Raw genomic sequence first — 23,716 nt, 5'->3', positions numbered from 1 at the left:
TTTTTTTTTTTTTTTCAGAGCATGTAAAAGGTGCAGAAATTTTGATACTGAGGTTATTTTTAGAAAAAGAGGCATACTAAAAGTATTCTTTTCTCTGAGAGGAAAATGAAGGGAATATTGGAATCTGATATTAAAATGCAAATTATGGTGACCATATCAGACTATCACACACTGAAATTGTAAGGAAGAAGAATCCAACACTGGAGGTATGGAGCCTGCTGCAGTATGCCCAGTGTCAGTCAGAACTCGGGGACACAGGAAGGAAGCAAGTAGTTCTGAGTCACAACCTTGAGTGTTTAAAAGGAATCTGGCAAGCAATTGATGACTCAGATTGTAAAAGATGATGTGGAGCCTACAGCTAATTGGAGAGTGAGCAGAGACACCAATTACTTAGCTATAATCAAGGTTTGTTGAAACATAAGCCCAATGTCATCAGATAGTGTAAGTCAAAGGTTGACTTATTGAGCAGTTCTAGGTACTTTGTTTTGTTTAAGAGGTGGTACTTAAATCATGGTGGGTTCCTATCTGTAATCCAAGCAGACGGATCAGAAGTTCAACTACATAGCCATAACCCTGTCTAATTAAATAACAACAGCAACAATAGAACAAACCACTATCAACGAATCAAACAGAAACCCAGAAGAGGCCTTCCCGCCATGCTGCTGGCCCCAAGTTTCTGCCTCAGTAACTGTAAATATATGCAACTGTACATGGCTCAGATGGTTTTTCAGTTGGGAAAAACTAACATCATGAAGACTAAGCCAAACAGATCTGTTGAGATAAGTTGTGATCTTCTGCTTGCTGTATTTATTATAAGGAGCCCTGGTTTCACAAACTGGAGATAATGTAGGAGGAATCCCAAGTAGGTTAAAGAAAAATGTGTTAAAGAAAGAGATTTTACTTTTTTTGCTTGTTTGCAGTACTGGAGAGCAAACTTAGGGCTTTGAACACAACACTCACAATGAGCTGCATTCTCCACCCAGCAATCACTAGGAAGGCGCTGCTACAGACCTACTCTGGTAAGAAGATCCCTTCTAGTTTGAATTTGAGGTTTAACATCTATCAGCAGGCAAACATTTTAAAGTTTTGTAAGATAATTAAAAGGGCAGGGAAGTGGGGCTGGGAAAAGCTTCAGTTTTGAATTTAACCATAGCTTACAACTAAGACAACAAGGCTCTGACATGATCAGTGTTAATGTTTATTGAGCACTCAGGCATGTTAGAACTTAATATGTAATCATACATTGGGTTATTTCTTCAAGGATGTCTATCTTCATCACTGGAGATTTCAAAGGTAATAAAACAGAGCACAAGAATCAGAATCAAAATGCCTAACTCTTAACATTTAGAAATTATAAACAAAGTTTCAATATTTTTGTATTAATTATAATCACAAAAATCTTAGAAATTTGAAAAAAGCTAGCAAATAGAGGCATTTAACACTTTCTAAATCCCCCGTTCCTTAAAAAAGATCACAACTGAGTGTAACCATGATGCTTCAATTTTTGGAAATTATACGTAAACAAGGCAAGAGTATTTCCCTGGAGCTGCCAGTTTTAGTTTACCACTAATAAAGTTTTTCTCCAAAGTTTTCATGGTGGAAATTTGATGAAGGATATAAGCTAGGAATAACTAACATGGGATAAGTACTTACCTTTGTTTGACCTCAGAGCCAAAATAATCCTGTGTGTCTTGCTGGAAGGCAGCACAGGGTACCTTTGTAATTTTAGGGCACCAATTTGGAAAAAAATGGCAGGTCCAGTTGTAAGTTCATGCCCACTAAGGAGTAAAATACATGATCCTATCTCCTATTATTTACCTGTGCTGTACCAAAGTCAACTAATAGTTCTTTACAAATTTTAAACACAGGTCAGGAAAGGCGAGGTAAGCCTTTAACCATAATGCTCTTAGAGCCTGAATCAAGAGGGTCACAAGTGCAAGGCCAGTATTATTTTACACAGTTAACACCCTCTCTCAAAAAGAAAAAGATGACAGGAAGGAAGGAAGGAAGGAAGGGAGGGAGGAAAGAAGGAAAGAAGGAAGGAAGGAAGGAAGGAAAGAAGGGAGGGAGGGAGGGAGGGATTTGAGTAGAGAACAGTTGGAATTACAAAATAAAAGTTTAAGATATTTTGGTGATACATGTGTGTTTTGAGATTCTAAAATTTGTAGAAAGACAAGAATATGAAGAAAGATGACATGGTCTACTTTTCAACATAATGAGCAACATTCTAACAAAACAAAACAAAACAAATTGAAGTCATATATAATTGTTCTTTCATTTTGCTTTGTATTTAGAGACAGAAACTTCCTTCTATGTAGTTCAGGCTGGCTTTAAACTCAAAATATTCCTGCCTCTCTCTACCTACTAAAAACTGAGGTCTCAGACCCGTAGCATGATGCCTAGGTTCTTGACTTTATTTATTTGTTTGCATGTGGCCCCCCCCCCCCCCCCGGACAGGTTTCTCTGAGGCTTTGTTTCTCTGAGGCTTTGTAGGCTGTCCTGGAACTAGCTCTTGTACACCAGGCTGGTCTTGAACTCACAGAGATCCATGTGCCTGTGCCTCTCGAGTGCTGGAATTAAAGGTGTGCGCCACCACTGCCAAGCTATTTATTTATTTATTTTTAAATTTTATTTTTATTTTATGTTTTTTGGTGTTTTGCCTGCATGTATGTCTGTGTGAAGGAGTCAGATGCCCTGGAACTGAAGCCACAGACAGTTGTGGGCTGTCATATGGGTTTTGGGAATGAACTCAGGTCCTCTGGAAGAGCAGTCAGTGCTCTTAACCTCTGAGCTATCTCTCCAGCCCTACCTAGATTCTTTCAATATGTAAAGTGTACTTCTAATTTAGGTGAAGGAATGAACTAATATAATTTGAGGATCACACAGCTAAAGATCTTTCCAAATCAGGGCTCTCAAACATATTCTATATTAGTAGGCAGTATTCATGAGTTCTCTGTAAAAACAAACAAAACAAAAAACACAATTTAATGAATTATACATATATGTATATATATGCACAGAGGTTGGTATAAGTTGTCTTTATCACCTCCTACCTTATTTTTTGAGACATGATCCCTTATTTAATCTGCTAACTAGCTAGGCTGGTTGGAAATTGAAGGATAATCCAGCATGGAAATTATAGGTGCAGGCTGTCTGGTCTGCTTTGTACATGGGTGCTGGGGATGTGAATCCATTGTACCCGCCTAGCAATCTGCCAAGCCTCATGATAAAAATTGCAGAGGAGTATTATATGCCTATAGTGTATGTACATGTGGAGGCTCAAGGTGGATGGAGGGCATTTTCTTTAATCACTTCTCACCTGATATAATGAGGCAGGGGTCTCTACCTGAACTCTCACCATTTTGGTTAGTTTGGCTAGTCATCTTGCTCCTTGGAGCCCCTCTCCATGCTATTACAGCCACCTAAGTTTCACAAGGGTGTAAGAGATCCATCTAGTCCTCATGCTTTGCACAGCAAGTGCTTTAACGTCTGACCCATCTCTCCAGATCCCCAAATTATTTTTTTTAATTTATTTAACATTTATTTTATGTGCATTGATGTGAGGATGTACCCCTGGAACTGGAGTTACAGACAGTTGTGAGTTGCCATGTTGAGTGCTGGGAATTGAACCCGGGTCCTCTGGAAGAGCAGCCAGTGCCCTTAACTGCTGAGCCATCTCTCTGCCCTGTCCCCAAATTCACAATTTCATATTTTTATTTTGATCATCTAAAAATAATTGTAAGTAAACATTCTGGACCTAGATAGGCTCTTTATAAATGTTTATGATAACCACAGATGTAAAATGATTGTGATTTGTGCTAAGCAAGTATGAAATAATAACATCAAATATTGGATTGATTTCAACAGTTAACCTCACCAGTGATTGCAATTCTGGTCCAGGTTAGATTTTATTTTGAGGCGCTGTGCACTGTAGAATATTTAACAATATCTCTGAATCCCACTCAATTTGATCCCCCAAAGTATCACCTATTTAAGACAGCCTGAATTATATCCAGACAACAACTGCTTAGTGCCCCAAAGAGTTATTTCCAAGCTGATAACTCCTGTAATTGATAACAGTAGTAAAGAAAATCAGTCAATATAAGGTATGTAGGAGAATGAATGAGAATGTCAAAATCTAACAATTAAAGCTATAACAATTTCTATTACACTTAAGAGCTGTATCGCTGAGGTATTAATTTCAATATGAAATTTATTAGTTTGGCACTTTTCTTAAATATTTTGCATAGAGAGTCTTTCCCCTTATAAAGCAACTCTGAGAGCAGGAGAGATAGCCCAGCAATCCTAACACTGGGTGGGTATGTGTGGGGTAGACAGGAGGGTCACTACAAGCTCAAGACCAGTTTGGTCTACATAGGGAGTTCCTGAGCCATTTAGCAAGACTTTGCTTGTTTGAAAACAATATAACTGAAGGAACTAACTACCAAGAGCCTAAGAAGGTGGTTCTGGGTGTTGTAAGAAAACAAACTTGGTAAAGCCATGAGGAACAATGCCAATAAGCAGCACTCTTCCATGGCCTCTGTATCAGTTCCTGACTCCCAAGTTCCTGCCCTCATTTCCCTCAGTGATGAACTGTTGCCTAGAAAATAAGCTCTTCCCTCCCCCAAGTTACTTGTAATTATGGTATTTCCTCACAACAGAAACTCTAAGACAAGGAAGGGGAGGGTTGTTGTTGCTAAGATACAGCATATCTAGTTTATTTTTCTTCAGGATTTAGTCACTTTCCAAGGTACATGGAATAACAAAATGACTTACTGATAGGAAAAAATAACCATTAAAACTAACTCTTACATTCAGAGGTTCAGCAGTCCAAAGTTTAATATGTTAAGAAAAGGAGAGAAACTGTCATAAAGTTCTCCTAGTAGTCCTCAGCTAAATCACCATATTAAAAAAAAAATAAAAAATTAATCAAAGTCACAAGCATCATGTAAGGTTTAAGAAACTCACAATTTATTATTCTATTTAAAATGGTAATAGAGTGATATCTATGTTAGGATAGCTCCCATAAGGAAAAAAAAAAAAAAAAAATCTAGTTTATCAGTGGCCAGAAATAAGGACTGGCTGACACAAAATATCAGTCACACTCATAAACATGAATGGTTCTAACAATTAAAAATATTTTTCCTTGGTACCAAGTAGTTATTCCTTACCTGCTTATGTGCATGATCATAAGAGTTAATGTGGTTGTCAAATTCCTGATGTTTCTGGTACTGTTTATCACAGAGTTCACAGTAAAAGTTGGCTCTAAGATCTTCTAAGGCTTTTGCGATTGCCTTTTCTTTGTCAACATAATCCTGTTAAGGAAGAATAACAACATACAGAGGAGGAGAAGAAGAAAAAAATCAGTAGGATTTAGACAGCTATTATTCAAGTAGTGAGTAAAATAACTTTTCATAAAGTTAAATAAATGGCCCTGATAAATGCTAGATAAAACTCAAGGGGCAATTTGGTAGGTTAACAATTTGTATAAACACTAACAAATGTTCAAGAGGGTGTAATTGGATTTCCCTTTTGGCTATGCAGTAGACAAGACCATTCCCTATTTTGTCCTTGACCAAAAACCAACTAGATTCAATATAAGGTATAATTTAAGCAGTCACGGTGTTGGTATATGCTCATAATACACCTCAGGCTGATAAGACTGCCTTGAGTTCCAAGGTATTGCTAGTACATAGTGAGCACTAACCTGGCCAGGACTTAAGAGAGTTCAAATCCCCTGGAAATGGAGTTATGGACAGTTGTGAGTTGCCATTTAAGTCTTCTTTGAGAATAGCAGGTACTTTATTATGTCCATATTTTTTTACTTTTAAACCAGCAACTGGCATAGAGCATATACTAAACAGGATTACACAGCAAGAAGAGTGGGATCTATCCAAAGGACTCAAAATTTATACACACACACACACACACACACACAAAATCAGTCAGTGAAATATATCTATTAATAAAGGGGGGGCTACATGATCATTTTAATTGATTAAAATACAAACAAACACCTAGCAATGTCTAAACCGTCTTCCATGGTACGAACATCAACAAGCAGGGCAGAGGCTATCCATCAGCCCCCACCCTGCCTCCCCCTAGCCATCTGTGACTAACTCCTGCCCTAAGAAGGTTGGCAGGAGGAACATAAATTAAAGCCAGCCTAGACTACATGGAGTCAGGCAAGCTTGAGCTACATTAGTGGGACTCTGTCATTCCCCATCCTCCGTCTCCCCTCAAAAGCAGAAAAAAGAAAAACTTAGCTAATATCACTATGGTGAAAGATTTAAAGTTCCCTCTTTGAACTAGAAACAAACCAGAAATATTTACTCTTGTCTTTTTTCTGGGGATGGGGTGGGGGGGGGATAGGGTCTTATACAGTCTATGCTGATCTCAAACTTACTACACAGCCAGGGATGACCTTGAACTGCTTGTCTTGCCCCCACATTTCCCAGTGCTAGGATTACAGGCACACACCAATATGCCCAGTTTATATAGTGCTGGAGATCAAACTCAGGGCTTCACATGTAGGGTGGGCAAACAATCTACCAATTGAACCGCATTTTCAGTTCCACTGTAAGCACTTCTAATAGCTTTAGAGAAGATACCATTGTTTTGTTTTGCTTTGGAGACAGGGTCTTCCTATAAAGCCTTCACTGGACAGAAACTTACTCTTAGGATGCCAGAGGTCCACCTGCTACTGCCTTCCAAATGTTGGGATGAAAACAGTGAGCCCCTGTGGGTGGTGGCACATGACTTTAATCCCACCACTTGGGAGACAGAGGCCACCCTGGTCTATGGATCAAGTTCCAGGACATCCAGGACTGTTACACAGAGAAACCCTATCTTGAAAAAGAAGATAAATTTAATTATGCCCGAAGTTGTCATGAAGGGACTCACAAAGGCTTAGAGGATACTCAGTGGTACAGTGGTTATCTGACATCCTAGACACTGCCAGAGAAGCAGTGGGGATTGGAGTCTCTTATCTGTATGAATAGATGAGACACCTGCATCCCTCTCCTTAAGGGGTTGGGAATATTGTACTAAGTACAAATGTGGAAAACCTTAAGTCTTCCCGCTGAGTACTGATAGGAGATGTTATTTTGTAAATATGTTAGAAATAATTTATTTTGGAATGGATTTTTATTTATTGATACAAATTTAAGGTCAATTTTGTGATAAGTATATTTCGCCTCCTGTTTAGATATTGTGTTTATATAGCTCATTTAAAAATGTATAATTTGGTGCAGATTATAGATAGTTGCCTATAATAGTCAAAACTTATACTTAGTTAGGATTTCTACATATAGATATATTTAAGATGGATAAATATTCTTCAGACCTTTCAAAAACCTACAGAATATGGCATTTAAAATGGTTTAGGGTTTTTCTTGACAGTGAAGTACAACTGCTCCTGGCAACACCACCTGCATCAGAAAGGAAGATGGACAATAAAGAAACTTGTTATGGAGTTACTCTCAATATGGCAAGGCTAGTCATTTGGGCAAGATACTGCTCTTGTCTGGACTGTTTGACTTTATGCTGCATAAACTGGACATGCAGGACCCAGAGAAAAGTGACTGCTAAAACAAGATGGATATTGCTGTAGGGTTCCTGTTTCATGGAAGAGACTTCCAGACATTCTACGGGACACAGAGAAAAGTGACTGACAAACTGCCAATACAGGTGGACAGTTTGAAATTTTCTGCTTTGCTGAGGAGTCTGCCAGACACACTATGACCAATGGGCCCCAAGTTGTCTCTGTCAATTCTAGAGTTTATATATTATCCTTCTGTGGTCTTTGGTGGAGATGAAGACAGATAGTTATGGTTATAGTTTTCCTTAGTTAGGATTAAAGATAAGTTACATATAAGACTTTAGAATTACAAAGATAGATAGATGATAAAATATTTTTTTAAATTCTTGATAATGTTAATGTACTAAATATTATTAACTATAGTTCTTGCTTAATAACTGTCTTGTTAATGTAATTTTACTATGTTAAAGTAAAACCCTTTTTATTTTAAACAGAAGAGATGATGGGAGACGTCATTCTGTAAATATGTTTCTCTTAATGGTTAATGAATAAAGCATTGTTGGCAAAAAAGAAGACAAGAAAGGCAGGACTAGGAGACAAGGAAGATTCTGGAAGATGTAGTGGAGTCAAGATGTAGGGACTTGAGAAAATAAGTCTGGACCCTCTCTCTGGTAAGATTAAGACCATGTGGAAACACTTAGATTAATAGAAATGGGTTAATATTTAAGATAGAGCTAGTCAATAAGAAATGCTAGTAACTGGCCAGCAGCTTTATATGTAATACAGCATCTCTGTGTGTTATTTGGGGCTGATGCAGCTGTAGAACCAGGCTGGCGGGAAAACTGTGTAACAGAGCAAATAAAAAGAAATCTGTACCTAGACACATCATGTCCTGAAACAACCACCATCATCACAAAATAAATAAATACATAAATAAAAGTGAACCTAGATGGCACTCAAATCCCAAAACAGCAGCAAGCATTTTCAAATTTTCCGTTGTTTCAAAAATATTTCATTTTTTTTTATTTCATATGTATGAATGCTTGTTTGAATGTGTCAAGGTACCACATGAAGTGTCTGTGGAGGACAAAGGTGAGCACTAGATCTCCTAGGGCTAGAGTTATAGATGTTTGTGAGTTGCCATGTGGGTGCCGGGGATTGAACCAAGGTCCTCTGGAAGAACAGTAAGTGCTCTTTCAGTGTTCATAAGCATTAAGCTATCTCTCAATACTTATAAAATTTTTTTTAAGTATTTGTGTATATGTGGAGCATGTTTAAGTATGTTGATGGCAAGGAGGTGAAAAACAACCTCGAGTGTCTATTCTTACCTTCTACCTTGTTTGGGGTAGGCCTCTCTATCACTGTATGTACCAGGGTACATGGTCCACAAGCTCCCAGGGATCTTGTCACTCCTATTTTCCCACGGAACACTGAGATCACATGTACGTACTGCCACATCTGGTATTTTATAACATGAACTCAAGTCATTGAAGATTTTTTTAGAAAGTGCTTTACACACCGAACCATCTCCTAAGCAGCTATTTTGTCTTTTCTTTTCTGAGACAATCTCATTGTGTGATCCTAGGTATTGTCCTCCTAAGTGCTTGTGATTACAAGTGTGTGCTGTCATGTCTAGTAGTCTTAAATGCTAGGAAGACAGGTGGGTGCCACTATGACTGAATATTCTGTATCTCAGGAGTCCTTATAGGTATGCTATCACCTCAATCTTCGGGTTTTTTTTTTCCTCTCCATCTTTTAAGTCTGTAATGATAGTTATCTAATTTTACTCAACTGTTATCTGTCTTAACAATGAAAGAAAATAATAATCTTTGGTTTCCAAGACTGACCAAAATTCTTATGGACTCTGACTAGTGTATCACCCCTTTCTCTCTCCCATTCTAATGGAAAGTCTAAATATCTGGGCTAAATTTATAAGCGCTTCAAAGTAGTGAGCCCTTACTTCCCCTTTAAATGGCAGAATGCATTTGACCCCCTCCCCCATTTTTCACCTTAAGTATCGCAGCGAAAACACAACAGTGACTTTGTTTAAGGTACCTTGTACTTTTGTCTCAGTTCTTCTGTGTCTTCTTTTTCTACTTCTAGGACACGCCGCCGCTCGGTAGCATCTTCGGCATAATCCAGCTTGACAGAAATAGGTATAGTTATTCTTACTTCCTAAAGTACCCCAGAGTTAGCTAGAGAATGTCATTTACACAAGTGTAATGCTGTTTGAAAGCAAGAAGCTTGTGTTTCTCTCAGGAAGCTCTTGCTTCACAGAAAACAGCAAGTCAAGTAAGTTCCTTACTCTCTCTCCTGACAGTCCTAATAGACCCAACTGTTGATAACAAGAGTTCAGTTCAATATTCACTACCATATTTCAGACAGTAAAAAGAAGGTATGGCACATAATAGCTGTACACAACTCTACATGGGCAGAGCTTCTACCACACCAGTGTTTTAAGTACAGAGCAACACTGTCCATTAAAACAAGTACCACAGCCTCACCTGGTCTTTCTGTACAATACTGGGAAGATGCAATGCTTACACCCGTTAAGACAGGAGCAGTGTTTACATCTTCTGTGCTTCAAAAATAACCAAAAATGAAAACATAAAATATATTTTCTAGTTGACCAAAGAAAAATTAAAACCATGTTCATCTGATAAATATATGCTTACACTGATATCTGAGTTTGATGTTAATGCTGATTTTATATATCCCATAACACTAATGCTGTTTAATGAGACTAATTTACCTCCATTTCCATGCGACCCATTCCCATGACATCATACTTGACAACGATTGGAATAGGGTCTGTTCTCCCTGTAACAGGAACACAGAGTCAAGTTGAGACATAAATTAGACTTACAGTTCACTTTAAACATTAGGTTTGAGTGGTTAGATCTTGCCTTGGAGTGCAGAGACCAGAAAGCTACAGTGAACCAAACAAAAGCCATTCTCACAGCTTACATCCAACCCTTCCTTTCCTGAATTAAACCCAACAACCCACTTTGGTTAACCACCTTGCTGGAGAGAACTCTAGGTAACTGTGGTAAAGGTAAGTGAATAAATGGGAAACATCAATAGCACCAGAAGTCTTACAACTAAAAACTTTAGAAGTTCTTTTTTGTTTGTTTTTATAAGACAGGGTCTCATGTAGTCCAGGTTGGCCTCCTTAAACTCACTATGAAGGCGAGGATGACTTTGAAGTTCCCAAATGCTGGGATTACAGGCATTGAGTCACCATGCCGGCAGAAGTTTTTAAAGGATCCCAAGCAGCTTCCCATCAGCAATCACCACAACTTTGTTCTGAAATCTCTTTGTCACCCCTTAAAACTGGTGATGAATATCTTAAATGCTTAAATAGGACAAAAAAAAAAAAAAAAAAAAAAAAGGTGTGCATTTCAAACAGAGAAAACTGATACAATTATTATTCAATATGTATAAAATTTTTGTTTTTCAAAAGACACTTTCCAATCAAATTAAACACTTAAATAAAAAAAAAAACAGCAGCTCCTTGCCCTTAAGGACAAGATTGGTTTCATTTTAAAACTGGTGCCTGAGATCTCATTTCCTAGAATGAATTTACCACTGTCTGTGGATGGTAACTGGTAAGCTGTGAAAAGGACTACTTGTGAAGAAAATTGACTTTCAACTAATTGATCTATGCTGGAGATTTAAAAAAAATAAATATATATTTAATCCACTCATAACCAGCCAAACAAAGCAAATGGGGCAGACAAGCACTTTACTACCACAGCTGTTTTACATCACAACTTGCGCGGTTCATTGTGATGTAACTGAAATTTCAGGACTTACCTTACCCAGGGTACACCTTCAGTGAAAAAACACAATGTTTACTTCCCTCATCATTTCACTCAGGCTGGTGTAAACAATTGTTTTTTGTTTTGTTTTTGTTGTTGTTATACACACACACAGATATATTATACCTTTGGGCAAGAAATTTGAGTTTTGTCAGGCTAAATCTTATGTATTATCAAAGAAAAATTTTCAAAGAATTGGTTTGTTTGATCCTGAAGAAAAAAAAAAGAAAATCGCCAGCAACATTTGTGCCTGGTCACTATATATTTATGGCATTAGTATTTTTGCATCTTTAAATCATACTGAAAAACAAACCTAGAAATTTAACTACTTGTCAACAATATTCCATTATTGACACTTGAAAGTTTAACTGATTATCAACAAGGTCCCATTATTGTTTTTAAACAATAAATAGGTTGAAAACAAGCAATTATTATCATAGTTAAAAACTAAACAAAAAACCCTACCCACATAATAATGGAAATCTTCTGCCAGGAAAACACAAACCTTACAGAACACAGTGTTCTACTAGAGATTTCTGAGACTGCCAGTCAAACAAGACGCAAACGTAGCATTCCCTTCTGCCCAATGGTATAATAAATAAGCAGTGACTGCAATCTTTAGCAAAAGGACCAAGGTAAAGACAGGTTATAAAAATGACTTCCTAGGTGCAATATCACTTTCATAACGTCTCAATCAGGGATTTACTGGTAAAAACAAATAGTCCAATGAAACAATTGAAAAGAAACATCAAAGAAATTTATTTTAGAAAAGTTTTTGACTGGTCAGAATTTATTTTGGAAGAATCAACAAAGTTTTGGTACAGATTGATTACCTCTGTAAACCCCTGTTTATAAATTCTGTATTAGTACTTTTGCCTTCTAAGGCAGTCAAAGTTTGTTTTAACTTATTTATAAATTGCAGTAGCAAGTGCTAGTGCCCATTACACTGGGGGTGGGAAAATCAGGTTTTGACAGTATTAGAATTTAATATTCTGATTCTTTTCGACAGTTCTAACATAGATACATCCCTTCTTAACATTACCCTTTAATAAACAAGGATCAGACAAGTTGCATAAGGAAAGGAAAGGAAAATGAAAAGACCAAGCAGAAGGATGAGGCTACAACAGAGAGAGTAAGCCTAACATATTGGTGCACTGATGACAAAAGGAGTAATTCAGTCTGAAAATAAAAAATTACCACTAAGTTTACCATCACCACAACAAGTCCAGGGTCATAACGCTGTAAAAAAGAAACACCGTTTGTTAGGCAGAGACCATTAGGGTAGAAAACAGGCCTTCTAGCAGGCAGACAGGATGGGGGTAAAGTACTAAGCGGGCTTTGTCCCTCCCCCGATTTTAGTGAGGACAGAGAAAGGACATTTTGTGCTACAGCAGCTGTTTCTGTACTGGTCAGGATGGGGTGTGAGATTTTTGTACTGCTACTTGAGAACACGAACAATCTCTTCATTAAAGCAGGGGTGGGGGATGGGATAATGAGTCAGTTTATTTAAAGGGAGAAAACTAACTCTAGCTTCCAATCTTTCTTTTAACTTATCCATTCTGGAAAATTAGTATTCAGGCTCAAGATGGAATTCTTAAATAAATCACAGTAAAGATGGGATGGGATCAACCAGACACTGACCATGTAATTTTTTTTCCACAATAAGGAGCCTGGCTGACATGGTTACAAGACCACTTTAAAACAGTCTTAAGAAACAACTGTAGATCTTCAGTGTTTAAAGAACTAAGTTCTGTTAAGAGTAAGTAAAACTCTAAGTGGCTCTGCTCAGATATTTCCTTCCTTTTAAAAGACTTCATCACCAACATCTATCTATCTATCCTTCTGCACATAACTAAACCAACCTTTGAAAAGAATTCCAGGAAAATACAAAAAGCCTCAAAAGAAAAGAACCATCATTTATAATATCTCCAGAGTTAACTCACAGAAATGATCCAAATTACAAAACAATCTGAAGATGAAATCACTTCTTGCCTGAAACTGTAATTTCTTAATAGTATGTATTAAAGTGACTACAGAATCAAGGAAAAAAAATCACAGTGGGAAAGGACACCAAAGAATATATACAAGAAGATGCTATACCATGTTTTTAAAAAATCCCTTTACTCATTCATTTCCAATCAATGACTGATTCTACCATAAAGAATATCACCTAGAAGGGCTGAAGAAATGGCTCAGCAGTTGAGAGCATTAGCTGCTCTTCCAGAGGAGCTGGTTCAAGTCCCAGCACCCAAGTGACAGCTGTGTCTACAACCTGTCTATAACTCCAGTTACAGGGGATCTGAGTCCCTCACTCAGATACATATGCAAAACACCAATGCACATAAAATAAAAATAAATCATAAAAAAAGAGTAACTTAGAATAACCAAGTAACATTTTGTAATGATCAAATGTTTTAGGGGCAAGCAGCAGTAGCAAAAGTATGTATATTCCCTTGAAGAGCCAACTTTTTTTTTTTTTTTTAAACTGAACTGAATTCACTTCCTTATTTTCAAAGTATAGAAATTTTTTAATTTAATTTCTAGTGAACTATTAAGGATGTTTCTGTTGTGTCTTTCACTAGGCCCAACTTTAAAAAGATGACCTGTGGACAGTTAGTTGGCTCAGTGGGTAAGGCATTTGCTCTGCAAGCTGGTGACTTGAGTCCTGGGATTTACCTTAAAGGAAGAAGGAGAGAGAATCTAGTTCACATCCACAGCCCTGCCTGCTGAGGGAGCTTACTAGCCAATGATGTTTTGCTAGTAAACGGGAATTTGTTTATTTTTTCTACTTATTGTTTTGTTTTTATATTGGTATTCCATGAACTCTAAAATGCTCTGTCACTAAGCTCCAACTCTAATGATCTATGTTTTTCTTTATTTTTATTGTATATATATATGTTCATACATATGTTTATGCATGACTGTATCTTGCATATGTTCAAACTGGCATGTTCAACCTCAGGTGTCTTCTCTGGTTTTTCACATTATTTTTTGAGACAAAGTCTCTCAGTGAACCCAGAGTTCTTGGCCTCAGCCTCAGGGATCCTCCTGTCTCCACTCTCCATGTTTATAGACATGGACTGGAATCCAAAACTTAGGTCTACATGCTTGACATATAAGCAGCACTTTACTGATTATTCATCTCTGTAGCCACCCTTATGTGAATATTTTTTTCATCAAAGAACTCCAAAAGAGCCAGGCATGGTGATACACACCAGGAATTAGCAGCATTTGGGAGGCTGTGGGATGAGAACTACAGCAATCCTGAGGCCTGGGTTACACTGTGAGTTCTAGGTCAGTCAGAGCTAGAGAGTGAGACCCAGTCTTAAAAACAAAAGCAATGAGAATCACCACTAACTACCACCACAACAAGAATGTGCTTACAAAATGACAACCTTGAACTCTATGGATCAGAACTATAGTTCTATATAATTAATTTAGTGTTGATTGAGCAAGAGACATTATTGCTAATGATCCAAAATAAAGGCATTAGAAATATTTAACAGTCTGTATGCATCACTTCAATTACTTTTTGGCTTTTCAAGACAGGGTTTCTTTGTGTAGTCCTGGCTATACTGGAACTCACAGAGATCTGCCTGCCTCTGCCTCCCGGGTGCTGGGTTTAAAGGCATATACCACCACTGTCCAGCATTACTTCAATTCTAAGTCTGAAGGCAGAAAATATTTGGGGTGTTATATAGCTGGTACAGCAGTAATGGTATAAAAATCTTGACAACCAAATGGCTTCTTGCAGTTGTATCTCCTACAGCTAGTTGTGTAAGTGTTCCATAACTACAATGAAAAGTTCTTAGTGTTGCAGAATCACTCTAAAACCCCAAAAGACTTTCTAATTTCATGTAAACCACTTTCTTTTATTTTTCACTATTATCTTCCCCAATACACACACTTTCATGAATTCTTTAGTATAGTTTTTTTTAGTATCATCCCCCTAAAAGGATAGGCTATAAAAATCTCAGTTCTCCAAGAGGAGACAACAAATTAAACCACAGGAGAGTATGAGCAGATGGCTATTATCTATTTCCAGGACTGCCATACAGATCAAAAGTGGTAACAAATAAAGCAAGTTTTATAAATTTAAATCACTATACAAAAATGTATGTGTTATATGCAATGCACAGGTCTAAGAAGGCTATAGGAAAACTTCTGGTATTGTTTCTCAGGTACTATTCAACTTTTTCTTTTTTGGGGGGGGGAGGAGAAAGTCTCTCATGGAGCTTACCATGTAGCTTACCTAGCTAGTCAATCCAAAGGATCTGCATGTCTCTGCTTCCCAGAATGCCAGTTTTTTTTTTGTGACCTGGATTCTAAGGATCCAGCTCGGGTCCTTCAAGTATTACAATGAATCAGCTATATTCCATGCTCAGAAATATTTTTCAAAAGTGATCTAGCAAGGCAGTGGTGCCGCACATCTTTAATCTCAGAACTTGGGAAGCAGAGACAGGCAGATCTCTGTGAGTTTGAGACCAGCCTGGTCTACAGTGTGAGTTCCAGAACAGGCTCCAAAACTACAGAGAAACCTTGTCTCAAAAACAAAACAAACAAAAACAAAACAAAACAAAGAAAGAAAGAAAGAAAGAAAGAAAGAAAGAAAGAAAGAAAGAAAGAAAGAAAAGTAATCCTTCTTCAGATATGGTGGCACATGTTTATACCAGAGATGGCAGAGGTAGGACAGCCAAGAATTCCAAGTCAGCCAGATCTACACATAGTAAGTTTAAAGTTGTACAGAGATATACATTGAAACCTTATCTCAAAAACAAACATTAGAAACCATAATAGGAACATACGGTTCCCTGTTTGAAAATAATCACTTAGGAAGTGTTTCCCTGGGGTCAGCACATAGTGAATAATACAACTGTGGCCCAAGGGGGACAGGCTACTACTTCCCAAGCTAGCAGCAGATCTTGTCAGCGTCAGCCACCCAGTGCATGTTTTGTAGGCAAGAAAGACTACACTGAGTAAGTAATGGAATCTTGTGTCAAGGTCCCATGGAGAGAGCTGCTGAGACCAGGCAATGTGTGGTAGGGTCAGAGGTCCTGCAAAGAGGCCCCAAGAAGTCACCACATGAAGGTGAAGCCTAAATTGCAATGGAAACCATGGGAAATCCCTAAAGAAAAGTTGCAGGCATGGAATGGAGCTGGTCCAGAAGGGCTGTGTGTGTTCTCTAAGAGGCAGGTGCTCAGGAGCCCAGATGATTCTGTCATAAACCCCAAACACTGGACCCAGAACTGCGTGATTTATTCCAGCCTTTGTTTGCTATGCCCTCATTTCTCCTTTTTGGAATGGAATCGTTTACTTTGTGCCATTATACACTGCAGTACACAAATTTGACTTTGATTCTACAGGGTTTCTGTGCTGACTGCCTTTAGTCTCAGAAGACCCTTTGAACTTCTGAACTGTGGCAAGACTGTTAGACTATGAGGACTTTTAAGAGATGGACTCTTTGATAATTAGTCTTTAGGAATCAAGGCAGAATGTTACAATCTAAAGTGAAGTGTTTATGGTTGATGAAATAGTTCAGCAGGTAAAGCACTTGCTGCGAAGCCTGACGATGTGAGTTCAATCCTTGGAACCCATGTATAAGTGAAGGGAGAAAACTAATTCCACAAAGTTAACCTCTGACCATACACAGGCCATGGCACTCAAACATACACATCACACTCATAGCCAGGCAAGGTGGTGATGCATGCAGGCCTTTAATCTCATCACTCAGGAGGTTGAGACACAATTTTTAAAAATCTGCATTTCTAGACTATTTTTAAAAATTCAGATTTTTGTCAGGTATAGATGTGCATGCCTTAATTCCAGCACTAAGGAGGCAGAGCCCTCTGAGTCCAAGCTAGTTGGGTCTACATAGTAAGAGTCTGTATTGGGGGGAGGTTAAAAAAAAAATCATACATCACTTGGAGGCTGGGGCAGGAGGATTTTGATTCTGATGCTATTCCAGGGTACATAGTGACACTGTCCACCCTTTTGAAAAAGAAAAAAATCCGTTATGTTCATAGAAGACATTATATATCTTCTAAGTAACATCCCCTGATATTTATGTTGGTGATAACATTTTCTTTCTCTGTTGTTGGAGGCAACTTTGCTGTGTGGCTCAATGGGTTCTGAGCTTTTGATTCTCCTGTCTCAGTTCCCCAAGGGCTGAGATTATGTTTGCTTTGAGCTTCTTCATAAAACAGCTTCTAAATAAATTATACTTTTGTGGGGTGGGGTGGGGTGGGGTGGGGTGAGGGGTGGGGAGACAGGGATTTTCTGTGTAGCCCTGGCTGTCCTGGAACTCACTTATAGACCAGGCTGGCCTGGTAGTACTCAAAAGATCTTCCCGCCTCTGCCTCCTTAGTGCTGGGATTAAAGGTGTGTGTCACCACTGCCTGTCTAAAATATACTTTTTACTCGGTGTTCTTATAATCCCCCCAAAGTTGGGGGTATAGTTCAGCTGGTAGTGTTTGCTTAGCACACACAGAGCCCTGGAATGGATTCCCAGCACTGCATAATCTCTAATAACCTGTAACCTCAACAATAGATCGCCAGAGGCAAAAGAATCCTAAGTTCAGAGGCATCTTTAGCTATACACTGAGTATGTATGATTCAAGTAAGCCTTAGCTACATGAGACAATCTAAAAAAATCCCAAAATGGGTGATGGGTAGGGGGTGGGGTGTGCAAGCAAGCAAAATGGCTCAACAGAAAAATGTGCTTAGCATCAAGCCTTATGACCTGAGTCCACTATCTGAGAATCACATGGTAGGAGAGAAATAACACCCTCAAGTTTTTCTGACCACACTCAAAATATACAGATAAATGTAATAGAAAAATTTTAAATAAGATTAATAATAACAACTGTTTCTCATGGAAGAGACAACTAATAATCCATAGATATCGGTGTTTCATGTACCTATTAGCAAATATATTTGGTCAGATGTGTAGCACTTGCTTGATTCAATATTCTCATAACCTGAGATTTCAGCATGCTAAATTCTTAAATAAACTTTGATTCCAAGTTAAACTGTTCAATTCTCTAGTGTCACCATTATAATACTCATATTTGTTATATCTGTTTCCCCATTACTAATAAGTAGGCATGGGTTCTAATTTAGTTTTATTCTCCTTACCCCCAGGTTTTGTTATATAGCCCAGGCCAGCTTGCTTATGACCCTCTTGCCCTAGCCTCTGAAGTGTTGGGATCACAGGATCCACCCCCACCTGCCCAGCTCCTAACTCATCCCCCACTTCCCCCTCCAATTTTCATGTATTTATTTAGTGGTGGTTGTCATAGTGGGCATGTGGAGATTAGAGGTCAGAGAAGTCAGTTTTGTCCTTCCACTGTGTTGAGTCATGGGTATCACACTCTGTTAGGCTTGACAGCAAGCACATTTACCTACTGAGATAGCTCAGTAGCAGCGATATTTCCTGAAGAATGAGTGTGGTACTGGGCTATTCTCTCAGTAAATATACATACAATAAAAAAACAAAACAAACAAACAAACAAAAAACAAGAAAAGTAACAACAAAGAACATGTAAAAACACATTAATTACTAGTCTTTAGAAACTTATAGTTTATGAAGGGCAAAAGAAATACACAAGTAATAAAAATTACACAGAAAATAAAACATAAGAAAAAAATCAAGGAGGAAACTAGGCATAGTGGCTCACACTTGTAACCTCAACACTCAGAAGATAAAGCAGAGAACACCTCAAGTTTGAGGCCCACCTGTATACACAGCAAGGCTGGGCAAAGATCCTTGCCATCAACCTGACACCTGAATTTGATGCCCAGGAGGACCTACACTGTAAAGAGATCTAACTCTCAAAAAGGGCTGTTACACAGAGAAATCCTAGCTGGGAAAAACAAAAGAAAAAAAGGAAGTCAGAGTAAGGTTTATACTACCTAATTTAGCTTCTAGTTTCTAGTGAATTTATGTTAAGTATGAAGACTATATATGATCACTTCCCAGATTCCAAAGAAAACATCATATTCCAGAGCCATTTCCAAATTGTTCGAGAGTAAGGTAAACAACTGTCCTGTGTTATAATTCTATCAAAATTGAGTTTAGGCATGTCATATAGCACACTGATTAAAGGCGCAGGAGACACATGCAAGCACACACGCAGATATAGTTCACTTACTTTTGCAGAACCACTAAATATATCCATAAATACATAAATAACCTACTCATGAAGACTCTAAAACAGAAATGAAACACACAGGTCTTGACACGGTTCTACTACTTATTGGCTACAGGATCTTGGACAAATTGTTGTTTGGAATGGGAATTCCCTGTCAAGTATGGCGGTGCACGCCTGTGAAGCAGGCACCAAGGGAGTGGAGACAGAAGACTCCCAGTTCAGGGCCACCATGGCTAACACAGCCATAGGAAACCTTACCTCAAAAATAAAAGAGTCAATTTTCAAATCTAAAAACTGGAAATTTTATTTCAGAGACATGAGACTACTATGTCACTTACAGGCTAGCTAGCCTGGCATACACAGAGGCAGAGTACCTCTGACCCTCACACACATGGGCCCCACACAAAACACACGCATCATCATCATCCATCAACATTTTTCTAAACATTAAACTAATCAATAAAAATGATCTCTAAAAAAGTATTTCACTTATGTTGGGCATTGTGCACACACCTTCACTCCCCGAACTTGGGAGGCAAAGGTGGATGGACCTCTTTCAGTTAGAGACCAGTATGGTCCTGGCGCAGCCAGGCCTACATAGTAGGACCCCACCTCTAAGAAAAAATAAATGAACAAACAAGTAAATATGATGTTTTCCCATTTAGTTAGCCATTGCAGTGGTTGTATGGCTGTAACTCTGGCATTTGGAGGTAGAGGTTTAAGGATCAGGAATTGAAGGTCTTCTTAAACTACACAACAAGCTTTGAGGCCAATCTGAGCTACATGAGACTCTGCTTCACACTTCACAGACAAAACTTTTATTTAATTATTCTTCCAAATTAATTTACCCTGATAATATATAAGCTACTTCAGTAACTAAGTCACTTCCTCCCTCTCCCATTGTGTATGTGTGTGCACAATCGGACACCAGAGTAAGTAAGCCCTGGTTGTTCCTCAGGAACCATCCACTTTGTTTGCAGACACAGGATCTGGGTCTCTCTTTAGCCTAAAGACTGCTGGCTTGTTTAGGCTGGCTGGTGAGCTGCCAGTTTCTGCCTCCCCAGATGGGGTTACAAGTGTGCTCCATCATGACTGGCTTTTTCCATGGGTTCTAGGGATCAAATGAGATCTTTACACTCTTATGATAAACACTTTACTGACTGAGCTATCTCCCCAGCTCCACATTATTTCCTTCATATCTAAAAATAGTAAGTAAAATTATATATATATATATATATATAATTTTTATGCCACAAATCCATTACTTTATGTAATGTCTTCACATATCCTATTTTCACATATCCTTTAATCTTCTTCTCTTTCTTTCTTTCTTATTTTTTTTTTTTTTTTCCTTTGTTGAGACAGAGTTTCTCTGTATAGCTAGCCTTGGCTGTCCTTGAAATCTATGAGATCCACCTGCCTCTGACTCCCAACTGCTGGGATTAAAAATGTGCATCACCACTGCTTGGCATATCCTTTCAATTTTGTTATTTTTTTGTAACATTTATCTGTGTGGGGGTACATGCAGGAGGCTAGCAGTGTCTGAATCTCCTGGAGCTGCAGTTACAAGCAGTTGTGAGCCACTTGATAGGAGTTCTGGGAACTCAAACCAGTCTTCTGTAAGAACAATATCTATCTATCTATCTATCTGCTGAGTCATCTCTCCAGCCCCTTATGTACTCTTTAAATATGATGATCTCTATAATCTTTTCTATTAGATTCTCTTTCTCTACAGTTCATACAGTTCACCACTCCTTTCCTTCTATTCTTCTCCAATCCCTTCTTTCTTAATTTTATTATTATTTTTTGCTTTTTTTTTCCCCCTTCCTGAGACAAGGTCTGACTATATAGCTCTGGCTGTCCTAGAACTTATAGTGATCCACATGCCTCTGTTTCCCAAGTCCTGGGATTATAAGCATGTGCCACTAGGCCAGATACTTCCTTTTGAAAATTTATATATTTTAAAGATTCTATATGTATGAGTGTTTTGCCTGAATATATGTATGTGTGCTACGTACATGGTTAGTGTCCACCAAAGTCAGAATAGGGTGCTGGATCCCTGGAAGTGGAGTAACAGATGGTCATTGGGTGCTGTGAACTAAGCCCTGGTCATCTGCATAGGCAACAAATGTCTCAACTGCTGAACTGTCACTCTAGCCTTCCTCTACCTTATTTTTAGCTCTAAATTTCCAGCCCTCTTGGGGTTGGAAAGATGGTTTAGTGATTAAAAGTGCATATTATTCTTCCAGAGGACTAGAGCCCATTATTCTGGCTCCAAGAAATCCAATACTCTCTTCTGGGAGCCCCACATGAAGCATATAGTCTTAAAGAAACATACATAAGAACAAAATTAAAGTAAATCTTTTAAATTTGTTTTAAGATTTGCTTATTTTATATGTGTCAATGTTTTGCCTGCATATGCATGTACACCACATTATGTGGTGTGCTTAGTGTATGAAGGTCAAAAGCATTAGATTCCTTGGAAGTGGAGTTACTGGTGGTTGAAACCACCATGTAGATGCTGGAAAGTGAATCTAGGTTCTCTGCAAGAGCAACAAGTGCTCTTAATCACTGAGCCACATTTCTTACCTCTAAAAATAAATATTTTCAAAAAGTTAGTTCAGGCGATGTGGCCCATGCCTTTAATCCCAGCATTTGGGAGGCAGAGGTGGGAGGATCTGTATGACTTGGAAGCCAGCCTGGTCTACACAACTATAGTTCCAGGACAGCTAGAGCTGTCTCTAAACAAGCAAACAAACAAAGAAAAATTAGTGATGGCACCTGGCTTTAATCCCAGCACTTGGGAGGCAAAGGCAGGAGGATCTGTGAGTTTGAGGTCAGCCTGCTCTACAGAGCTAGTTCTAGGACAGCCAAGGCTACACAGAAAAACACTGTCTCAAAGAAAACAAAACAAAAATTCACACATAAAACAACAACAAAAATAGACCTCTTACTCAATCAAGACTGAGTTCTAATTTTTATTATCTTTTTTATTTAATTTTTATAAATTAACTAAATTCTACTAAAAGATTAAAGATAGTTTACAACTATAATCTTAGCACTTAGAAGGCTATGGCAAAAAGACTACAAGTTCAAAGTCAGCCTGGTATATAGCAGGACTTTGCTTTAAAAAAGTTAAGGGTACCAGGCAGTGGTGATATATGACTTTAATCTCAGCGCTCGGGAGGCAGAGACAGGAAGACCTCTGTGAGTTCGAGGCCAACATGGTTTACAGAGTGAGTTCCAGGATAGGCTCTGAACTACAGAGAAACCCTGTCTGGAAAAGACAAAAAGTTAAAGGCTATCAGAACCTGAACCTTATTAAATGCAACTCAGAAATAACTAAGATTAGGCTTGTCTTTGACAAACATACTAAGACCTACTTAATCATCAGAGAGCAGAATCACTGCTTCCTAAACTCCATTAGCTCTGTGTAAATTAAGCTATGGAGACAATGTTGGTCTCAAACTACAGGCCTCACACTGGGAATCTTGACTCTAACTTCCAAGAGGCTTGGGTAACAAACACACCCGACACTAGGCATAAGCCTTCCTGACAATCCATACCTTGCTTTGTGATTCAGGAGCTATGTTTCCTGACCTCCCCCATTCCACTCCTATTTTCAGTATCAGCTTTTTTCTGAAAGGAAAAAGGGTATAAAGTAGATTTAAAGTCACACTTATACTTAAATGGCAGATACTCAGCTATGGGACTTTTCTGAAACTGTTTCAATTTATAAAATGAGTATATTTAACTTGGCCTGGTTGCTAATAACTATGACAGTACTAGGAAGACAGGGCAGAAGGATCATTACGTAGGCCAGCATGGTGAAACCTTATCTCAAAAGAAACAAATAAGCCAGATGTGATGATGCTCACCTGTGATTCCAGCAGCATTCAGAAGGCTGACCCAGAAGGATTAGGAGTTTAAGGCCAGCCCCAGCTATGTAAGACACTGTGTCTCAACTACCCCCTTCCCACCACACACACAAATACTAGTTATATATTTCATTAAACAGGACAATGAGAAACGTCTAGATCCTAGATTACTATCTGGCACATAATGCTTCCTTAATATTACTTCATTTTCCTAAATTTCACAGGAAAAAATTGAGACTACTTTTACAAATATGCCACTCAAAAAAACTGTTATCTGCCCCAAGAATTTGTAAAGAAAACTGATCAACAGAGCTGGGGACTGGACAA

At 38.3% G+C, this 23,716-nt stretch overlaps 1 protein-coding gene across 10 annotated transcripts in view; it reads right to left on the bottom strand.

The window, feature by feature from the left end:
• The window catches only part of Gpatch8 (G-patch domain containing 8), a 72,959-nt gene that overhangs the window by 17,508 nt on the left and 31,735 nt on the right, over positions 1 to 23,716 (bottom strand). For 7 of the 10 annotated variants that reach the window (XM_051177996.1, XM_051177954.1, XM_051178015.1 and 4 more), the window contains 3 exons: positions 10,293 to 10,360; positions 9,596 to 9,682; positions 5,172 to 5,315 (listed from right to left, as the gene is read on the bottom strand). In XM_051177996.1, coding sequence (XP_051033953.1) covers positions 5,172 to 5,315; positions 9,596 to 9,682; positions 10,293 to 10,319 — 258 coding nt within the window. In that variant the 5' untranslated portion in view covers positions 10,320 to 10,360. Of the gene's footprint in view, positions 1 to 5,171; positions 5,316 to 9,595; positions 9,683 to 10,292; positions 10,361 to 23,077; positions 23,151 to 23,716 lie in introns of all 10 variants that reach the window. The other 3 variants (XM_051177986.1, XM_051178006.1, XM_051177966.1) reach the window with 1 other exon arrangement.

Source organism: Phodopus roborovskii, unplaced genomic scaffold, assembly GCF_943737965.1.
Source record: "Phodopus roborovskii unplaced genomic scaffold, PHOROB, whole genome shotgun sequence".
Lineage (NCBI taxonomy): Eukaryota > Metazoa > Chordata > Mammalia > Rodentia > Cricetidae > Phodopus > Phodopus roborovskii.
This window is presented reverse-complemented; position numbering and strand designations above follow the sequence as displayed.